This window comes from Pelodiscus sinensis, chromosome 1 (assembly GCF_049634645.1).
Source record: "Pelodiscus sinensis isolate JC-2024 chromosome 1, ASM4963464v1, whole genome shotgun sequence".
Classification (NCBI taxonomy): Eukaryota; Metazoa; Chordata; order Testudines; family Trionychidae; genus Pelodiscus; species Pelodiscus sinensis.
In genome coordinates this window covers 13,238,394-13,261,419 of record NC_134711.1, presented here as the reverse complement: position 1 = coordinate 13,261,419, position 23,026 = coordinate 13,238,394, and the positions used below count along the sequence as shown (strand labels likewise).

Below are 23,026 nucleotides of genomic sequence, written 5' to 3'. Positions count from 1 at the left end.
TTCTATGATTCTAAATCTAATTTTAATTGGTTCACACCACATTAGTCATCCTGTGGAAATACAAAATAACTAAACTCCATTGCTTTCTAGCCCCAAATTTCACCTCTGATCCCTTAATAGGCTAGTAGTTTGTCTTACTGTGCACTCGCTCTAAACTATGGTAACTTATGCAGGTACCTCTCCTGCTTTGGTATCATGGTCCTCAATTGCTTATTGTGTGCAATTTTTAGTAGAATGTTATTCCAAGACAATAAGAGTTAAACAAAACTGACCCAATGTCATGCCTCCCTCATTTTGGCCCTCCTTCCTGAACTGCCCTACCCCTTTATGACTAATCTTTCCCTCTACTAAAAGGCAAGTGTTATCTTTAAAGATCTGTTACATCTATGTTCTTTGCGGCATAACTGCATTAGCACTGTCCTGAATCAAAGGCTATACAAACAGCTCTTAGCATTGAGATTTGTCTCCATTATACTCATCAGAAATTAACTGCTAAGTAGTTTATTTGCTCTCCAGGGTGAACATACAGTATTTTTCTCTGTCATCTTACAAGACAAAAGGAGCTCATCATCTCCTTGGACTTATCTGGTGGGAGCTTGCTAGCGAAGAAAGTATCCTCCCTGTTTTGAATGCTAAAGTCAAACCTTTAAAGCAGCATAACTGATCTGCATCACTGTTTTCCAAAGCTCTCTCCCAGTTAAGACACTCAGACACCCATTATAGCACACCTGTCAGATCATGTAAAGCAGATTACATCAATTAAAAAAATCATGCTTTCTCTCTTCCTGACATGGTGCTTTTCATGTCAGAAATGGTCTGGTGGGTAATGATTCATTGTCCAAAACAGTTGGTTCAATTAAAAAACAATGAGATGGTATCCCCAGGGACATTTATCACAAGAGATGTGATTTCTGAATAAAATTAAGCCTCACCCATGATCTCCCGATAGAACTCTGAAATGTTAGGATTATTTCCTTCAGATCCTGACAACTGAAATTTCTATTCCATTATGAATTTTTTGTTAATCTCTAAGGTACTGCAAGATTATTTGTTTTTAAGTTTTTCCAGGTACAAGACTAACACGGCCACCCCTCTGAAACTATCCCAATATGAGTGAGGCTTAAATTTTGCTTACTGTCATCCCTGTGCAGCAGAACTCCCACTGTCAATCACAGATGGCTTGGCTCTCAGTGTCGTCTCCTTGAGGGTCTGATGGCCAGAGCCTGGCTACCCATGACTGACAGCTGCAGCCTGGCTATCCAGGGCTGACAGCTGGGGCCCCTCCTTGCAGGTTGGATAGTCTCCCCCTGTCAGCTGTCCTCCCACTGTAAGCCCCAAGAAGAGGGGCTCACACTATCAGCCCTGTGAGAAGAGGCTCCCTTCCCTGTCTGGGAAGTGGAAAAGGGGACTCTCCCTGGCTTACTGAGGGTGAAGAGCCTAAAAAAAGCAAATGTAAGGCTAAGAGGGCTGAACCCTCAAGTTAGGAGGGTGGGAGCTGATAGGGGTGGGAGATTATATTGATGGCGGGTTCTGAGCAGATAGGGTGAGTGCAGAGATGGTGAATTGAGGGCAGTGGTAGTTTATGCAGTCAGGGAGAGGAATTGCTATGGTGATGGAGACTGGGGGGATAGAACTGATGGACCACTGGGAGACATGATTAATTGCTGGTCAGGAGACAGGCAGATGTTGGTGTTAAAGCAAGGGACAAAATCCCACTGATAGTGAGCAACACCCACTGACACATGCACACACCCTGGGGATGGGCAGGGGGAGTTAAAAAAATCAAGACACTGATCTAAGAAACACAAATCTCATGGTTTGGAGGGTTTGACTCATGAAATTGGCAATACTGAGTTTATTAAACAAAGGGTCAAAGGTTTAAGTGATACTAAGCATGAGCAGTAAAGACAGTTACAAAAAAAAAAGGTAAAAACAGGCTTCTAGACTTCTGGTCCCTGAAATCCCCCAAGTTATGGACCCCTATAGAATTATCTCTCCTTTTATATATAGTTCAATAATTGTCTAAAATTTGCATTCTTTGAAAAGTAAGCCGAGACAAAGCCTCTCTCTCCTGCTGAGGGATAGATGCCATGATTTCTCCCAAAATTCATTGACCCTCCTTCAAAAAGGAGGAAGGTTTCCTGGAGAGGTGCATTGTGGATCCATCCCCACCTCCAGGTCATGATTGTTCAGAGGCTGTCTCCCTCCCCTACTGGTTGATGGCTTTGTTTACCTTGCATGTAAATGTGCTTTTCTTGTCTTTGCTCATGCTTTGCCTAGCAGGCACATGCCTTTGCAAAAGGAATGAATTAGGCCACTTTAAGACCAGAATTCTAGCACATGTTGATAACCCATTCTAGACGTCCTGTACACATATCCCACAGTGATTTCTGGGACTGGAGTGTTACCAGTTTGTATATGATCCCTGACACCTTTTAGATACTGATTACGACATCAGTGTGTGCGGCATAGTGATTATGCCAGACCTGACAAGATTTGCTGATACAGTAGTGACCCATCAATGGGCCTCTGCGTTACATATTGCCATTTTACAGATGAGTAAGATGAGGCGGAGTGAGGTTAAGGGTCCCAGCTCTCTCTGATTGAAATTATGCAGGGCCAGATCCTACGTGAGTTGTGTGAAGGAACAGTAAATCCACGTCAAAGGTAGAATTAAGTCCATAAAGTCTCCAAGACACAAGACTAATATACTAGACCGTAACACCACCCCATCTGAAAAACAAACTCAGCTAAGGCCAAGACTCTGCATCTAAGATCTGCCTCGCCAGATTAACCCTGTAGACCTGCATGCACAGTCTATATTCAGTAAGAACTCCCCCTAAATGTGGTGATACGTCACCAAAATGAGGACTGCAAATACAGGCCATTCTGTGGCACCACACAGCTGAGCTATTGTATAATATTCCCTTTGTATAGCTATGAAACATTATTTGACGACTTCTTCTGCTGTTTGCTGTCTAGCTGGGCATAAGTATCTGTTTTAAATATTTGGACTCAGAAGGATATAAATGTTGTATCTTTTGCCCACTCTTAATCACAGCTTAGAGTTAAAACGAAGAGAGCATGACAAAGAGCACCACAGAATACAAATTTTTTCACCATTCAGAATCTCTTTTAATATTAACCATCTCAGCAATTAGAATTCCAGTTACAGCCTCATTTTTAACAGATTTCTCAGAACAACAAACAGGTGTTTGCTTTCCCACACCCGCCCCCAGCTCACTGACTCAAGTATCCAAATTGTGGTTTTGTGTCCACGCTGAGGAAGATTAAGAAATCTAATGGACATCTTTGCCTAGTAACTGTTGAGTTTAAGAATAAACATTCTTGAAAAGGTTAGTTTAGTGCAATTGTACAGGGAAGTTAGTGAGCAAAGCTGGAACTTGTGGCAACTTCTGCAAACAAGTTTTACTTGCTTTTTAAAGTACACTAAAGGGCCTAATCCTATTCCCATTTAAGGCGGTGCAACGGGGGTTTTGCTATTGACATTAATGGGATCAGAATTTGGTCCTTGGTTTATGTATGAACTATTCCCTGGTTATCCACAGAACAGGTAGAAGACCAGTATAAATTTCCCCCTACTAACCGTTCTGGTTGCAGCAGTGCTGTTCTGAAAGGACCATTCCTGAGGTAATTCCTGGCTTTCTGTAATAATGGAACCTGCATATTTATCTTAATTGTGAGCTCAACTGTGAGAACTTACAAAGTGTCACAATAACCTAGAACATTAAATGTCGATGGGAAAAGATGCAAAAGGGAGACAAAGACAAAATTAGTCCAAACAAGAAGGCGTGTTGTTATAACTCAAGGACTGTGTTACATCGTGCCTGGTAAGCAAGAGGAGTGCAGAACCGGAAATCAAGGAACTCAAATTGGTGTGTTTGAAAATTAAGCCTCATTGGTGGGCAAAATAATGAGAAGATGGACTATTCTGACGATCACTCTATTTGGGGTCCTCAAAAAGAGACTCCAGAGAGGATAGCTGGCTGACAAATAGCAGGGGAAGGAGCAAGTTTCACCATCACGGCTGCCACTTGCACCATCTCCTGGGACTTCTGACCTATTTCATATTAATTTTGCGAGCTGTCCTGAGCAGACCAGGCCCAGAGGGACCCAGATGTAGTACTGTCAGCCCTCCAGAATTGCCATGGAGTATCCAGGAATTAAACATTAATCTTTCATTAAAAGATTGTCATGTGATTAAACCTCCAGAAATATGTTCAACCAAAATTGGCAATCCTACCCAGATGACACTGCCACCTAAATCTCAAACATCACCTGAGATGAGAAACTTTGTCAGCACGCTATTGCCCAATGGATCCTTTTCCTTCAATACTTTATTTCTTCTCTTTCTCCTTTCTTCCTTTGGTATGATAAGTATCTAGCTTAGTCAGGGACAAGACTGAATACTTTCTAGCACCACTATAAGCCTGCAACCAGAAAGACAACCAAAAAGCAAGACCCTAAACAGTCCAACACTGGTGCAAGTTGGCCAGGTCTTGGAGTGACTGACAAGACCATGCACTGTGTTTGAGTTTTTCCAGCAGTGAGTTTGCAAGTGAAAGTAAACACCCGAGTGTCTTTTCTCTCTACTCTTTTTTTCCCTTTGTGCAAATCTTGTTTTATCTTCTAAAAAGAACAGCGACAATAGTTGAAATGGGCTGGAACTAACTTTTTCCCTTTTTTCTCTTTTCCCCAAACTGGACAGTAATAACAAAACACCAAGGCCTGGTCTAAACTAGACCAGCCAGCTCGGCTTGAGGTACACCATCCAGCTACACAAAATGCGTAGCTGGATAAAACAGTTACTTATCATTTGTTCTTCGAGATGTGTTGCTCATGTCCATTCCATGTAGGTGTGCGCGTGCTGCGTGCTTGCGTTGTTGGTAGCTTTTCCCTTAGCAGTACACGTTGGGCCAGCAGAGAAGCCCTCCTGGAGTGGCGCTGTTATATCGGTGTAGTGGGGTAGAGTCGCTGCCCACTGAACCCCGAAGGGGTGGAGCCCCTCCCTGAGCCTTGGTGGGCAGCACCTGGCCCTAGCAACCCACCTGACAGGAAGCCAGGAGGCGGGGCCAGGGATATAAAAGGCCAACCAGAGTGCCCAGTCAGGACCCAGCAGCCAAGGAAGTCAGAAGCCTCCCCTGCACTCCCAAATGAGGAGCTGGACCCTTGGGAAGCCAAGGACTGGCTGGGCCCATTACTGGAGGACTGCCTGGAGGTCTGTTTACCTGGCCAGAGGATTCCGAACCATGGTGCCCAGATGACCTGCTCTGGAGCCAGGTACAACCCAAGGGGGGAAATGGAAACAGCCCAGGGATAGCTGACCCCCTGTCTGGCAGAAGATCAGTGTGTTGCGGTACGGATCCCTGCTGATCCAGCATCCAATTGCTCTGCTGCTACTAGGGCCCTGGGCTGAGACGCAGTGGAGTGGATGGGCCTGCGTTCCTCCTGCCATCTCACTCTTGGGGTGTGTCTAGACTACATGCCTCCATCGACGGAGGCATGTAGATTAGCCAGATCAGCAGAGGGAAATGAAGCCGCGATTAAAATAATCGCGGCTTCATTTAAATTTAAATGGCTGCCCCGCTCTGCCGATCAGCTATTTGTCGGCAGATCGGGGCAGTCTGGACGCGACGCGCCGACAAAGAAGCCTTTCTTGATCGGCACAGGTATGCCTCGTGAAACCAGGTTTACCTGTGCCGATCAAGAAAGGCTTCTTTGTCGGCGCGTCGCGTCCAGACTGCCCCGATCTGCCGACAAACAGCTGATCGGCAGAGCGGGGCAGCCATTTAAATTTAAATGAAGCCGCAATTATTTTAATCGCGGCTTCATTTCCCTCTGCCGATCTGGCTAATCTACATGCCTCCGTCGACGGAGGCATGTAGTTTAGACGTACCCTTGGATGGCAGTCTCCCCCCTTGGCTATTCCTGTTCAGCGGCTTGAATCCACCAGACCCCCACCTGAGTAAGGAGACCAGAGGAACAGGATAGCGTAGTCCCTCCCTACCATCTCGAGGACCCACCGGTCTGAGGTGGTGGAAATCCAAGCATGGTGGAAAGGGAATAAGCAGTCCAGGAAGGGTAGAAGCGTAACTGGTAAACTGTCCTCGGACGTACCCTAAAAACCCTTGATGAGGGCCCTGCGTTTTGTTGGCCAGACCTGACCCTTGGTCAGATGAGGGGCAGGCAGGAACAGCCCATAAGCCTTGGCAGACTAGGCGGTTGCCTAGGGCGCTGCTGGCCCGGGCGCCCAATGATGATGTCACGGCCATTAACGGCCGTACAGGTGGGGGCGCCGATCACGCCTTCCACCTGGGGCGCCAGCTGCCACAGCCGGCCTCAGGCCACTCCTAGGGGCAGGAATGGCATCTATTGTTCCTGCCATTCTGTCCCCTTCTCCAAGAGAAGTCCAGGAAGGCACCTGGCTGAAAAGGCCAAGGGGCATTCCTACCAGAGAGGGATCACCTCTGGGGGCTGGGAGTGTGAATGTGGCCTACGTGTCTTTCAGTCCACACAGACTATCATTCTGCTCTGAGAACAGCCTCAGTCCTTCAAAGGCCAAGTCTTATATGGTAGTCTGAAACTCCCATGGCACCTCAGATCCCTGCAGCCACAAGCTATGGCAAAGTACAGCTCCCTTTGTGAGAGGCTGAGACTTTGCACACATCCTTTCGTTTGTCACCTCCCATTGGCTAACTTCCATGAGAAGCTGTCTACCTCACTGGTATTTGAGGCCATAGCACAGGCAGATGTGTCAGCTGCATCCAGGGCCACTTACAAGGCCTCACGGGGGACCACCCTGCCCTCCTTGTAGATACTTTTAAATTCAGACCAGGAGTCCTAAGGGAGAAGCTTCGTGGATTTATCTATCACTCCCCAGGAGTTACAGAAATAGCAGCTAAGCAGAGCCTGCTGGTTCACTATGCAGAGCTGCAGCCCTCCCAAAGTGTAGGCCTTCTACCCAGAAGGTCCATCTTTTTGGCATCCCTGTTTTTGAGAGTTGGGCCTGGCTGCCCCTGCCTCACGCTGATTCACCACCTGGATAACCAGGGATCCAGGGGGGTGGATGGGAGAACAGATGTTCCTTCCCCTCCTGCAGCACAAAGTAGCACCTCTCTGCCTTATCAGTTGGTGGAATGGAGGCCAGGGTCTGCCAGAGGGTCTTTGTAATCTTAACCACAATTTTATTAAGAGGCAAGGTCACACTGGTAGGTGTTGGATTGCAGGATATCAACTGTAAGGTCAGAGTCCTCTGACAGTCTCCCTGGCTGCACCTCCAGGCTCTGAGCCAGCTGGCAAAGGCGTCCTGATGCACGCTCAAGTCCATGGTAGGTATCAACGGGAAGGCCCCTTCCCAGGGCCTCGTCCAGGGATCAGGATGAGGATCCCTTTAGACCTACATCTTCCAGGTCACAAGCCTGGCAGGCCGCTGAGGACACCACCACCAAAGTCTGGGTCGTGGGTGGAGTATTGACTTCTGAAGCAGTGGGTGAGGCCTAGCATGGGACAAGGACTGTCCTAGAAGGCCCCGCACCGTGTGACTGAAGGTAGGTCCAGGAAGTGCAAAAGGGCCACTGAACAGAAGCCTGCTACTGCAGTGACCAGGACTGCTGTGCCAACTGGACAGGCTAGGGCAGCCAGGACTACTGCTGAGGCTGCACGGAGGGGCTCCAGTGCTGGAAGCACACGATGAGAAGACAGACTGAGCCCCAAGCCAGTGGAGTATTCGGAGTGGCACTTGGCAACCTGTCATGGACTCAGGCTTCCTGCAGTGCTGAGGGGAAGGAGGTAGCATAGCAAGACTTGCCGACTGGCCCAATGATAGAGGCAGTGCCGCATGCCAGGTCTGAGTCGGCGCCAGTGCCATAGCGGAGATTGGTGCTGTCATCAGTGTTGGTGCCAGAGCTTGAACCGGTACCAAAGGTTGTGTCGGACCTTGAACCAATACCAAAGGTAGTGCCGGAGTCACCAACAAAGGCGGTGCCAGTATCAAGGTTACCAGCACCAGGGTGGACTGTGGTACCCATTCAGGGTCGGTGCCGAGGTGCTCAGTGCCGTAGCACTGGCATAGTGCCACCGTGAGTCATGCTCCCTTCTCAGGACTGTGGACCAGGTGAGTTCAATAAGGTCTACTTATACTAAAAACTAATTTACAGAAGATAGTGAAACAATTAACAGGAACACTAACTAATCTACAAAAACCAAGTAGGTGAGAACTGCTAAGAGGCACTTGCAAAGCAAGAGCTGAGCATGTTCCAACAATGATCACAAGCGATAAGAAGGAATGGAGAGAGTGGTGGGCCAGCAGGGATATATATTAGCCAATATAACGGTGCCACTCCAGGGGGCTCCTCTGCTGGCCCAATGGGTACTGCTAAGGGAAAAATTTCCAATGACACGTGCACACAGCGCATGCACACCTACATGGAATAGACACGAGCAATCAGCTTACCTTGAACCAAGCTGCCACAGTATCTACACTGCAGAAGGTTGAGCTAATCTCCATGAATTTATCTAGATCTGTTTTGAATCCTTTTAAAGTCCTGGTCTTCACAATATCTTCTGGCAAGGAGTTCCACAGGTTGACTGTGCACTGCATGAAGAAAAACTTCCTTTTACTTTAAACCTGCTACCTATTCATTTCGTTTGGTGACCCCTAGTTTTTATGTTATGGAAACAAGTAAATAACTTTTCCTTATTCACTTTCTGAAGTGTAGACATGCCCTAAGACTGTCAAACAAGGTATACTTAAGGAGTAAGGATATGTCTACACTAGCTCATTAGTTCGAGCTAGGTAGGCAAATGAGGGCAACCGGAGTTGCAAATGAAGCCCGGGATTTAAATATCCCGGGCTTCATTTGCATGTTCCCGGGCGCCGCCATTTTTAAATCCCCCTTAGTCCGAACTCTGTGCCCACGGCTACATGCGGCACGGAGTAGGTAGTTCGAATTAGAGATCCTAATTTGAACTACTGTTACTCCTTGTGGAACTAGGATCTCTAATTCGAACTACCTACCCTGTGCCACGTGTAGCCGCGGGCATGGAGTTCGGACTAAGGGGGATTTAAAAATGGTAGCGCCTGGGAACATGCAAATGAAGCCCGGGATATTTAAATCCTGGGCTTCATTTGCAACTCCGGTTGCCCTCATTTGCCTACCTAGCGCAAACTAACAAGCTAGTGTAGACATACCCTAAGGGAACAAGGAATGATGTTAAAGTGGATGACTTTTTTAAAACTTTGAAATGTATTCAAAATTTCCTCACCTTCTTTTCTGTGTCTTTAATAAATGTCTTACATAAATGTTAATGATGTGTTTGCTATGGTACAAAACAGATTGAGGTCTGTGTACCAAACCCCAAACATAGTTTAATACAGTTTAATGTTGGACAGTGACTGTGTCATGTTAATACCTTTGCTCTTTGGGCCTATATATTCCATCTGCATAGAAACAACAGTGGCCTACAGAGAAATTTCCTCAAAACCCTCAAGAACTGAAAGACACCCTAAATTCCATTCAAGCCATGGCACATTCAGCACCGATTGTACTATTCTGCGATTCGGAGTCCTGGTAGCTGGAAACCCATGGCCCAAGACAATTTAGATCCCCACACTGAACTTTGTGTGACCCCACCAATGCTGAAATGTGAGGCCAGAAGGCAGAGGTGGTGGCTGGGTAGGCCAGGACGTACCCTGGACTGCCCAACGCTGCCTCTTGAGTTTGAAATTAGTAGGCAACTGTGGTGTGCACTGTTAGGGCATGAAGGGGCATGTGCTCAGCTAAACTCAAAGGCAAAAGGCAGCAAACTACAGGAAGCCAGCTCACATGATAGCCCAATCATTGTGACATCTGAACTCACCAGAGAATCGTGGCATGATGTGGTGACAATGCTGCTTGCAATTAGGGTTGCTAAGTGTCCAGTTTTTGCCCGGACTATCCGTTATGCGGGTCCCCCATCCGATAAAAAAACCCAGAAAATACCAGAAATGTGAAATGTCCGGTATTTCCTGTTTCCCTCCGACGGAAACCCCTGCTGTGTCTGGCGGGGGCGGGGGAGTGAGGAGCACGGGGCCATTTAAAGGTGTAGCGCCCTTTTTTTCTGCTTAACTTAAGTCTCCCCTTCCCTCCGTTTTTTTTCCTTCACAGAATTTTTTCCCAGTGGGTTTTTTTTTTGGGGGGGGGGGGGGGGCAGGGAGAGGAGGGAAGTTCAATATTTTTTTCTTAAACCATCTGGCAACCATACTTGCAGTGCCTTTATCTGAAAGGAGGAAGGATCTTAACTGCCTCCATGACCTTAGAGGAAGGCAGTAGGTAAACTCTGCATTTGCCACCAGTGCCTAGACCATCCTTGGAGGTCCCACTCAGTTGTCTTTCCTGGAGGCACCAACAGGATCTCTATCACACACTCATCAGGGGGTTACATATGCCCTACTTACACGTTTCAGCCAGAAGTCACCAGTAGTAATGGTTCTCAGTCACATCTGCCCGGGCCTGCCAAATTAGAGGTCTGTGCGCCATTCTCTATCCCCATTACTGTACTTGCTTTTCTGAGAACAATGACGTAAGAGGAATAATCTCAGTATGGCAATGCTTTCAAGAAAGCCAACCATAACTAACTATTACAGACTTGTGACCTTCCCTGTTAGAATACGTTAACAGAAACAATCTGACAGCCACTTCTAGTCTATTCTATCTGATATATAATTACCGTACATTATATTCTCATAATACAAATATGAGTTTCCTAGGAGATTGCTGCCACACATCCAACCTATTTTTAAAAATAAAATTTCTAAGAACTCATTTTCATCTCATGCTGTTTAGTACACATTGCACACACAATGGCAGACTCTGCTGTCATTGTGCTTCTCATCAGTGACACAGTTAAAAACAATCTGGTGTAGATCTTGGACACTGATGAGTTAGATGAAGAAGGGCAGGATATAGCCTTGGAAACCTGAAGTTGGTAATATTCATGTTTCTTTAGAGCTACCTATAATTTTAATAAACATGAATAAAAAGAAAATGACATAACTCCCCAGGATTAAAATTACCCCAGCAGTCCTATTTAAGCATAGCAATAATTCGGTATGAGGACAGTGGTAAGGACAAGGGGGATTTTGCACCCCCAGTGCACTACAAATGGTAACTGAACATTATGTCATGGAATGGGCCACTGGAAGCAAGCAATGGAAAGAACCAATGAGTTCAACCCTCTGCTGAGCCAGCTGCTGAGAACACACACCTGAAGCAGTGATATGGATGAGCTTTGGCTAGCTTTCCAGGCCATAGGATGGAATGGACACACTGACAGGCTGCATGGCAATGAGGCAAGTAAAGAGAGGAATGCTCCATCCCTACCCTTCTTTGAAATTCTTGAGTACTCTGACTGAAAAGGCTTTGGCAGTGTTTTGGCCTGCTTTGGGAGAGTAATGAGTTTCAACCTCAGAGCACATGGAACTCCCTGGGGACATTTTAAAATGTACCAAAGTGTAGCAGTGTCCTCTCAGTGATCAAAAGGAAGGGTTATAAATGTTCAAATAAGCTTTGTCTTTAAATGTATGATAGCTAGGACAGCCAGACAGACAGATTTCCTAACTTAGCTCAGTTAGAGGTGTGTAATAGTTACAACAAAAGACACAGTAAGCTGGGCAAGAGGTATTCACATTTTGCTATAAACTGGAAAAATTGGGTTCATTCCTTTTAGAAATTCACATTTCGCCTCTTCACATATACCTTTTGCACAAAAATCAGCCCCTTCTACAGCAAAATGCTTTCACTCACAAGTGAAAAGGAGCCACTACCATGTAGGACAGATTCAACAACTGAAATGCAAAATTCCACATAGTCTGGGTATGAAAGTTGCCCCTATCTTGAATTTAAAGGAAAAGCTAACATGAGGACCATGAAAGTCATCCAAAGCAGTGGAAATGTGAATATTAAATATCTCAGAAAAATGTTTGGCAGTTTTGCATGCTACAGGGTTAAATTATTTGCTTCTGCCATGAATCAGTAAATGTAGGGGCAGATGTGATTCTCCATCAAGTGAAGACTTTATAAGAAGACAGTCTATGTTTCCAAGAGCTATGCTCTACTCAATCAGAAGGAATCTTCCTTTTCCCCCCCTGCTTATTTCTCTCCTCTACTAGTATTTTTGTCTTCACTTGTTGGCTTCTTTTTCCCAATCAAATGCTAGTTTTAAATTCTTCACCACTCTTTTCCTCTCTCTTTTACTCACCCATTGCCTTGCTTCCTTTCCCCAGACCCATTCTTTCTTCCTCCAGCTCATTTCCCGTCTGCATTCTCCTACCACTTGTCTTGTCCTTCATTTTTCCCCTTATCCCTTCTTTCTTTCTCCTTTGTTGTTCTCTCTTCATTCCTTGTCCTGTTGTCAGCCTTCTGTAAGTACTTCTAGTAGGGCTGGGCAAAAATTTTCCATCACAACTTTTTTTCTTGTCACACAACTGGGTTTTTAACAAAAGGGAAAAAAATGTGGAAACTGTCTGCTTTCCTCAGAATTTTTTAGCCAACAAATATTATTTCCAATTTTTAGCAGGTTTTGACCAAATCTCTCTATATGAAAAACCTTTTCCTGTAGAACAACAAAGTGGCATCAACACATCACTCTGCCTGCTGCCACCCTTCCCCGAGGGGTGGGGCAGCAGCCAGGAGGCCTGTCTGGTCTCCCTGGTGTTCCAGAAGCGAGGGAGGGGCAGGAACGATATGGCCTCCCCAGTGCTCCAGGGGGCGGGTCAGGAGCCACACAGCTTTCTGCATCCCCCTAACCTGATGCTCGGGGGAGGGGAGGAGCCTCACTAGCTCCTTTCTCCCCGGTACTTGAGGGGGGCAGGAACCACGTGGCCTCCCCAGTTTCCCTGGTGCTTGGGAAGTGGCAGTGGGAGCCATGTGGCCTCCCTCCTCCCTGGTGGGTGGGCTAGAACCGAACGGTTTCCCCTTCTCCCCCACCCCCTGCAGTGCTCTGGAAGGTGAGCTGGAGCTGCGTGGCCTCTCCAGTTTCCCCTGTGCTCTAGGGGGACAGGAAAGGAGCAACACAGCCTCCCCCCACCTTGGTGTTGGGGGGCAGGAAGCATGCGTCCTTCCCCTTCTCACCTCCCCAGTGCTTGGGAGGGCAAGAGGCCCACGGCCTCCCCCTTTCCACTCCCCATTGCTCTGGAAGGCAGGCTGTGTGGCCTTCCCATGCACAGTGCTCTGGGGAAACAGGAGGGGTTTGGCGAGCGTAGCGAGCAGGGGGCACAGCCCCTTAGTAACTAAATAAATTAGTTTTTCCACCAAAGACTTGTCAGTGTTTGTCTTCTGAGAGTCTTTTTTGTTCATTTTTCCTTTAACAAAGTTAATGTTTTCCACTAAAAACCTTCATGAGTACCTTTGCATTTTTGTTAAAACTTTCCATGGGGTAGAGGGGAGAAAGCTAAAACACAAACAGATGAGTCACATCTTCAATTTTAATGCAGGATGGAAGGTGAGTGTAAAATAGGTATAGAATACAACCCACATAAGAACGGCCATACTGGAACAGAACAATGGTCCATCTAGCCCAGTATCCTGTTTTCCGACAGTGGTCCATGCCAGTTACCCCACAGGGAATAAACATAAAAGACATTCATAGAGGGTGCGTCTACGCTGCACCTATAGTTCGAAATAAACTATGCAATTTGAGCTACACAAATTGCATAGCTTATTTCGAGTCAATTTCAAAATAGCTTATTTCAAAATATGGCACTATCTACATAGCACTTATTTTGAAATAAATCACTCTTCCAAAACATCTCTTACTCCTCGTGGAATGAGGTTTATAGGGACACTGGAATAGTGAGCCTGTTGTATTTCAAAATAACAGGTGCACTCAAAGACCAAGAATAGCTATTTCAGGATATGTCTGGCATCCTAAAATAGCCCTGCAATGTAGACGTAGCCTAGTGATCTCTCAACCATTCCCAGCTTCTGGCAAACAGAGGCTAGGGACACCATTCCTGCCCGTCCTGACTATCCAATCTGAAAGGCAGAGTTTTCATCTACTTTGTACAGCCTGAGCCAACTTATCTGCTGGCAAATATCACCATTGACTTCAACAGAATTATAGCTGAAAGGATTTGGCCCTAAGTCAAGAAGGCCAGGGGAGATTTCATTTCCAGAAAGGACAGCAAAATTCTATATGCCAGCCTCACTAATGCTCTACACGGAAGGAAGTATCACCTCTTAGGTCTGACACAAGACAGCTCTGTGAATGCAGCCCAAAGTCACTGAGGGTACGTCTACACTACAAAGTTAGTTCGAACTAACTTAGTTCGAATTAGTTAATTCGAACTAAGCTAGTTCGAACTAACGCATCTAGAACTAAAAACTAGTTCGAACTAGCGTTTTGCTAGTTCGAACTAGTAAGTCCACATTGAGTGGACTCTGAACAGGGCTTAAGGATGGCCGGAAGCAGTGCCGGCAGGGCATAAAAGGAGGACTTAGAGCATGGAGATACTGTCTCAGGCTAGCCGAGGGCTGCGCTTAAAGGGTCCCGACCCCCACCCCGGACACACAGTTCTAAGGGGTGCCCCGCTTGCAAAGAAGTTCTGGCTTGGAGTGCCCTGAGTGCCCACACTGGGCACATCACACCACTCGGCCATCAGCCCGGCTGCACTTGCCGCAGGCTGCCATCTGGGGAGAGGGAGTAATTGGGGGGCTGCAGGAGAGCTTCCACCCCCAGAAGCCCGCAGAGCCAGCCCAGTCCTCCCCATCGGGGGCTCGTACCCCATTCCTCCCTCACCTCCTTCCACTTGCCCTTCCCTAGCCCCCCTTCTTCTTGATGTACAAAATAAAGATAACGTTTCTTCCAACATTGACTCTGTCTTTATTGAAAAAAACTGGGGGAGACTGGGAAAAGGAGGTGGGAGAGGGGAAGAGAAAGGCTGGGAGAGGGGAGGGCAACTAACATGATCAGGGGTTGGGAACAGGTCCCAGATGAAGAGAGGCTACAGAGACTGGGACTGTTCAGCTTAGAAAAGAGGAGACGGAGGGGGGACAGGATAGAGGTCTGTAAAAGCAGGGGTTGGGTGGAGAGGGTGCATTCAGAAAAGTTCTTCATGAGTTCCCATAAAGAAGGACTAGAGGACACCAAAGGAAAGGAATGGGTAGCAGGCTTGAAACTAGTAAGAGAAAGTTGTTCTTGACAAAGCAAATAGTTAACCTGTGGAACTCCTTGCTGCAGGAGGCTGTGAAGGCTAGAACTAGAACAGAGTTTAAAGGGAAGTGAGATCAAGTCATGGACGTTGGGTCCATGGAGTCCTATTAGCCAGAGGGTAGGAGTGGTGTCCCTGCCCAAAGTTTGTGGAAGGCTGGAGAGGGATGGCACGAGACAAATGGCTTGGTCATTGTCTTCGGTCCATCCCCTCCAGGGTCCCTAGGGTTGGCCGCTGTGGGCAGACAGGCTACTGGGCTAGATGGACCTTTGGTCTGACCCAGGACGGCCATTGTAAGCTCAGGGCTCAGTGTCGGGGGTCTCAGTGGACCCCCTTGATTTTCATGCACACCTGGTCCTGGGTGGCCAGGCTGGCAGCTCTCCTGCCCTAGACGGCCACTTTCCTGTGCCTAGTGCGGAGATCGTGGACGAGGTCCACGATGTCCGCACTAGCCCAGGAAGGTGCCCGCCTCTTGCGGTCCAGGGGAAGCTCCCGGGAGCCGCCAGCCTGGTCCCGGCAAGAGGGGGTGGGCTGGGGGGCATCGGGTGGGTGGCTCTGTGCCGTGCCAGGTGCAGGGTCTGCTAGCTGGGTGCTGGCAGGCTTGCACCTGGCACGGGCACCGTAGCCAGCCCGTGCCCCTTTAAGGGGTCCGGGGCCGGGAGGGGGGCATAGAGTTTCCCTGGTGTTGGCCAGAGTGGCCACCAGGGAAACCTGGGGAGGGCTAGCCTCCCACTAGTTCGAACTAAAGGGCTACACAGCCCTTAGTTCGAACTAGCTAGTTCGAACTAGGCGTTAGTCCTCGTAAAATGAGGTTTACCTAGTTCGAACTAAGCGCTCCGCTAGTTCGATTCAAATTCGAACTAGCGGAGCGCTAGTGTAGCGCATAGGAAAGTTAGTTCGAACTAACGTCCGTTAGTTCGAACTAACTTTCTAGTGTAGACATACCCTAAGGGCTTTTTGTTTTGTGGTTGAGGGTTGTTCTATCTACCTAGAGTACTTACCCTGCCCCTATTACGATAGCAGCTGAGTATCTCACAGTTTTCAATGTATTTTTCTCACAATACCTTGTGGCTGTGTCTAGACTGGCAAGTTTTTCCGCAAAAGCACTTGCTTTTGCGGAAAAGCTAGCCAGCTGTCTACACTGGCCGCTTGAATTTCCGCAAGAGCACTGACGATCTCATGTAAGAAATCAGTGCTTCTTGCGGAAATACTATGCTGTTCCCGTTCGGGCAAAAGTCCCTTTTGCGCAAAAGTTTTGTGCAAAAGGGCCAAAGTAGACAGCTCAGATTTGTTTTCCGCAAAAAAGCCCCAATCGCGAAAATGGCGATCGGGGCTTTTTTGCGGAAAAGCATGTCTAGATTGGCACGGACGCTTTTCTGCAACAAGTGCTTTTGCAGAAAAGCGTCTGTGCCAATCTAGACGCTCTTTTCCACAAATGCTTTTAATGGAAAACTTTTCCGTTAAAAGCATTTGCGGAAAATCATGCCAGTCTAGACGTAGCCTGTGAGTTTGGGAAATGATCTAAAACCCATTTGAGAGATTGGGAACGAAGCACTAAGAGGCTAAGGGACCTTTAAATAAGACTGTGTAATAGCACAGTGTCTTGAACTCCGATCTCTCAACTTAGCTTCCTAACCACGTAGGCCATCCTTTCTCATTGACAAACTGGCATTACAAGCACATGTCCAGCTGGCTGTTCACTGTTACCACACATCTTTTCCAGCAATGTTGTTTCCAAGTATCTCCCTCCTGTGTTACTGACTTACTGACCCCCAAATACATATCATTATATGTATTGAAATGTGGTGCTGGCTCTGAAAGGTGACTGCGAAAATGGTATCTTTCTACACTGATCTTGTCTCGATGGCTCCATATCAAATTTGCTCATTTCATGAGTTAAAAAAAATATATAGTATCCTCTAAGTTCCAGCCCAGCACAAGGAGCTTTTAGTGGGGTCATGCAAGAGTCACTGAGGTTTATTATTTGAGGACAATGGAACTTCATTAACAATTCAACTGATGATGCACAAGCCAGAAAAGAATTCAGTTCACTCTCCCATGGCTGCCTTAGATCCACAAGGTATTCAGGAGCAAGAGTCACAAAATTTAACTTCATTACAGAAAGCAGATCAGCCTGTGAATATACACAGCAAATGGATCAGGGGAGTACAATGATGCCATTTTTAGAGTCACTTCCTAGAGAAAGACCACATTTTAAAGTTTTATGAGCCTTAATTAAAATTAATACCGTTTCCTATTTTGCTAAATTGCACACAAATAAAAGGCAGTATTTCAGCATATCAAATAGCAACTTTTTCTTAAGTCACTGCATTCTATGGTTAAGCTAACTTATTTTCTTAGTTCCTGCATTTGTCAGTGAATTCATTTGCATAACTTAAACAGTGCAAATATGTATTGCCTGAGCTGACATCGAAGCCTTTATGAAAAAATACATCTTTCCACTTTGTTGGCAAAAACTTGAGAGGAGCAATGATTTTACAAGGACATTAGCAGGTGTTCGTAAGTAAATTCACTGGGGGCGGGGGTGAGTTAAAGCCTCAGATACAGTAACTGAAAATTACTGTGTAATCATTTCAGTGTAATACAGGAAAGTTATTTAATCTTTGTTATCCAAATTTATCAGCCCATAGCACAACAAGCAACATAGGTCTCTCTCTCACATAGGAAAGTCTGTTTTTTTGTGTCTAAGTTCTAAAATTATTTATTAACAAATCATTTATGTGCTGAATCCACAGGCGGTTCATATCAGCATAGTTCCAGAGCTTTGTCAATTTACACCAGCTGAGGATCTGCCCATGTTATTTTAAAACATACTTCCTCATTTTTAATCACACACAGTGTACATTCACCTCTGTGCCAAAGGCTAGTTCAAGACCTATCCATCACTTAAGTTCCACTGAGGCCTATTTTAATGGCTTAAGTGGAGCTTATGTTGTGTAGGGTCCTTTATCTTGCATTCCACGTGAGGCCAAATTTCACCCAATAAGAATAAAACACAAGCATCACCAAGAGCCTTTACATGAGATCCTAATGGTCTAAATTAATAAAAGGTTCAGCCTATATATGAGAAAATGAAACATCTTGGCAATATCAAAAAATGCTGCTAAGGAATTAATAATAAAACTGTATAGGTCCCTTTTTACCACTAGGTCACAAGTTCAAAGCCAGCAGTTTAGTCATGCTAGGAAAATTGTTACCAGGTCATGATCATACAGTGTGAAATGAGTTTGATTGACCAATCCACCTATGTGTACACAGTGCAAAAACCACAACTAGTAACCTGTGCCCATCCTGACACTGTATCAGCAGCCGTGCCAAGAAGTCACAGAAAATAAATTTGCTTATTAACCCTAGAGATTGCCATCCAGGGTAAGCATAGGCTCTGAGGAAAAACCTTGAACTACCAGTTCCTGGGCTATCCTTATTCTGCGAACAAATAAGGAGGCTTAACTCCTCCAGAGCTATCAGTCATTTAACAAGCACTCTATTTCAGATTCAAAAGCAATAAAACAATATTTATAAAAAGATATATAGATTCTCAGCCTCAAGGGCATAATAAAACAAAACAATTTGGCATAATTCCTATTAGCTATGCTCTTGCACTAAAAATTTGGATGAAAATTACTGTGACATGGTATCTCTAGATCAGGGGTAGGCAATAATTTTTTATGGGGAAGCCACTCCAAGATTTTGATAAGTGGTCAAGGGCTGCACTTTTCTATGAAGGGGGTGTGGGGATTGGGATGGAGGTTAAGTGCGGAAGGAAGCTTGGGCAGGGGACTGGGTACAGAAAAGGGTGTAGGGCCTGAGAAGGAGTTTGGGTGAAGGAGGGAGTTGTGACTTGGGGCAGGGGATTGGGGTTCAGGGTCCTGGAGGGCAAATAGGAGCAGGAGAGGATTCTGGCCTGGGGAAGAGAAGTAAGAGCAGGTGCAGAGTATGTGAGGGACCTAAGGTTGGGGGAAAAGGGTTCAGAGGGGGTTTGGGTAGGATCTGTCTGGGAGGTGCTTACCTAAGCAGTTCTTGGACAGCAGCACCCTCAAGCAGACTTCCCTGCCTGCCAGCAGCACTGGCTGGCTGTTCCATCTCTCTGCAGTGGGGTGGGAGGCTTCACGCGCTGCCCTCGTCCCCCAAAAATTATCTCAGCTCCTATTGACAGAAAACCAGCCAATGGAAACTGAGAAATTGTGCTGCACTGCCTCTGCCCTCAACAAAAGGCCAGCGGGAGCATGTTTCCTGCCAATAGGAGCTGAGAGATTTGGCTGGGGGCAGAGGCAGTGCGTGAAGTCTGACTCTCCTGCCCACAGCGCAGAGACACACAGAGAGCAGCTAATTGCTTTAAGTGGTGCCCGTCCATGCTGCAGAGGCAGGCGGGCTGAATTAAAGGCTTGGCAAGCTGGATCCAGCCTGCGGGCCCTATCTTGCCTGCTCCTGATCTAGAAAAAAAACAATCGATCGATCCAGCGGGGGTCGATTTATTGCATCAATACTAGAAAAATCAAATGCCAAGCACTCTCCCGTTGTTTCCATTACTTCACCAAAATTAGAAGAATAAGCAGAGTTGACAGGAGACTGCCAACTATTAACTTGCTACAGTGAAGATACTGTGATAAGCAGACCTAAGTACATTGATTTCAGCTACATTATTCACATAGCTGAAGTTACATAATTTAGGTCGACGGCCCATGGTAGTTTAGACAAAGCCATGGTAATATAGACAAAGTCACAACAGAGTCACTTCTGAGATGGAACAGCTTATATAGCAATCCTTGTCTCAGCACCATGCCTTAAAATCTCAATCTAGGGCAAAACTTAAGTATTGCCATCTTCTCTGGTAAGACTCAGGGGCTTTTACCAAATAAACTTCCCAGTGGTTTCCTTCTATGTTGCAGTCAGAAGAAAAGAGCATTTCAGGGAGTCTGACCAAATTATTTTTTGTCTGTGAATTGCTGTTGAAGGAAAAAGAAAATGTTTAGAGGCCTAAACAAACAAGAACAAACAAATTGGCCAGTTCTGAGCAGCCAACTGAAAAATGCCTCTTCTTTAAAATACAAGAACAGCATTGCAATCTAATTGGCTGGTCAGTCAGTTAGGCCATGGAGAATAATTGGGCAGGGAACTCCTGGGAAGCTAAAAAGGAGGCGTGGGGATAGTTGTTTGTTTTTAAGTGGAACTAACAATGGTTAGAGAGGGACATTCTGGGACATTCTATTTAAAATATCATGGAACTAATCAGGTGAGTTCCATCATCCTGATGCTTTGGGAGTAGAGTGTGTAAGCCTTGCTTCGGAGAGCACTCCCACATGTGTATACTGTGAATGACTGCAGAAAGCACACTTGTGTTGGGTGAACACTCACATTGGAGCAGGGGTTGCATAACTTGATCCATTGCTTGTACATCATATTGCTTTCCCCTTAGAGGTAAATTTGAGTTTTGCATTTTACTGAACTAGCCCTGCAAACATTTCTAGTGTAGCGGTCACTACTCAAAGCGCATTGTCTTCCACGGGGACCTACTGTTGTGTAGCACCTGGCAAGATAGGAGGCTTAATATTGCGAGGGTCAGAGTCACCCACCTATGCACACACATATGTCCATAAACCAGGAGCAATTCCACTGAAGACAATGAGAGGAGAATTAGTTACCATTTTTTATCAATACCATACTGCGCCTGCACACTTCAGGCACTTCCTAACTAACAATAACTATACTGTTCCCACTGAAGCCAATAAGAAAATCCCAGTTGATGTCACTGGGAACAGGACGAGGCATACTACTTTCTTCTTAAAACACATTTTCTTCTTTCATCCCTGGAGCGAAGTGTAATTTAAAATGCTATTGGGATTCCCTGAATTAGTTCTGGGACCACCTGATGTGATGCACAAAGGTGATACCTATGTTATGCTTGTCTCTAACACCTGTGATATTTTCCCCAAGCCAGTTGTCTCATAATTGACTCTGTATGATTAAACTGCTAATTGTACTACAATGGTGCTCTCTCGCTGGGATGTCATCCTGATGTTTAATTCATAAATGTCAATAAGAAGGCACAATATACAGAAAAATTATCCACATCAAACACAGCGCAGCCCCCACTTATGAACAGATTCAGAGATTATACAAATAAATAAAATGCTAAAAAGCAAAGCCAGAGGATGAGTGAAGGCATGCAACCCTTTAATACAGCCTTTCCAAATTTCACATGTATTTGAATCTTATCGATTTAAATCAGGGGTGGGGAACCTAAGGCCCAGGACCTGATGTGGCTCCTGGCTTGCTTGGATCCAGCCCCTGAGTCTCTGGCACTGCAGCTCCCCCACCGTCCCACCATGGGGATGAGGGACACAAAACCTACTAGCCTGGGCCCCCCTAGCTTCGGAGTAGGAGAGGAATGTGGGAAATGTCTTCCTCCTTCTCAGTCGGAGCCACATTTTTCTTTTTGCTTCTCAGTTGCGTATGGCTACTGACTGATTTTTCTGTGGATCAGCGGCTCCAGATTTAAAAATGTTTCCTACTCCTGATTTAAATGGAGGGGCAGGCTTAGCCTTTGACACAAACATTACATGGTATGAATTGCTTCTTGGTGCTATTTTATGTTTTTCTCTCCATTTTCCAATAGTACTGACACTACTTATTTAAAATAAAATGTTACAGCATACTCTGAAAAAGAACTGTGTAAAACAACAGCACCTTCTTACGCAATGGATCTGTGCTTTCTGTGTATTTGTTATAATATTTACTCACACCAATGACTTCTCCCACTGTGCCAGCCCAGCCAAGAGTGAGTTCACTTTTGCCTCTTCCTTGTGCATTGTCAGGAGAACGGATGGCTAAATTCCAAGCTGTTACACCTATGCAACCCTAATTAAGAAAATGGAGATTGCACAAGCCTACCAGAGCTTAATTTGGCCACCAATCCTTTATTAAGAGTGACAGTGGCTGAGAAGGATAGAACCCAACTTGACTCAGACCTCAGGCTGAATTTGCAAGAATGGCAGCAAGACAGAAACCAGAAACCAAAAACAAAACAGCTTTTACTTTTAAACTGATATAGTTCCCTTACTAAAGGTGCCTCTGCTTATTTTTTGGAAAGACCCTGTGTGCTGCAATCCAGTCTCACAGACTACAATTCCCATTAGCCGTTGGGAAAAACAGGAACGAAGTGATTCCTGTGTGGGAGATCTGAGTATCTCCATGTGCATGAGAAGAGAGGCCTAGCAGTCTGGGACTCTGCCCTTGGATTTTGGAACAGAAAGGGAGCCAGGCCGCTGTGGAGTAGTTTGATCCAGTCCAGGGGCTGTTTGAGTGCAGCTACAGACTGGGACTAGATGCCTTTGGAACTGGGATCTAGGAGGCTGCTTCTGCTTTCAAAGCCGCGGAGGGGCTCCGGCGGGCGGGCAGCCCATGCGCGCCTGGGATGCCCAGCCGCCGGCTTCCCCCGAGGCTTTCAAAGCCGCGGAGGGGCTCCGGCGGGCGGGCAGCCCATGCGCGCCTGGGATGCCCCCCCGCCGGCTTCCCCCGAGGCTTTCAAAGCCGCGGAGGGGCTCCGGCGGGCGGGCAGCCCATGCGCGCCTGGGATGCCCAGCCGCCGGCTTCCCCCGAGGCTTTCAAAGCCGCGGAGGGGCTCCGGCGGGCGGGCAGCCCATGCGCGCCTGGGATGCCCAGCCGCCGGCTTCCCCCGAGGCTTTCAAAGCCGCGGAGGGGCTCTGGCGGGCGGGCAGCCCATGCGCGCCTGGGATGCCCCCCCGCCGGCTTCCCCCGAGGCTTTCAAAGCCGCGGAGGGGCTCCGGCGGGCGGGCA

At 46.6% G+C, this 23,026-nt stretch overlaps 1 protein-coding gene across 3 annotated transcripts in view; it reads right to left on the bottom strand.

Annotated features, from left to right (window-relative positions):
- CAMK1D (calcium/calmodulin dependent protein kinase ID) overlaps nt 1-23,026 on the bottom strand; it is a 408,029-nt gene that overhangs the window by 266,292 nt on the left and 118,711 nt on the right. Inside the window, exon 1 of one of the 3 annotated variants that reach the window (XM_025181664.2) lies at nt 3,608-3,702. The exons of the other annotated variants lie outside the window; for them this stretch is intronic. Within the exon in view, the coding sequence (XP_025037449.1) occupies nt 3,608-3,687 (80 nt within the window). The 5' untranslated portion in view covers nt 3,688-3,702. Of the gene's footprint in view, nt 1-3,607; nt 3,703-23,026 lie in introns of those variants that run through there. 3 annotated transcript variants of the gene reach the window in all.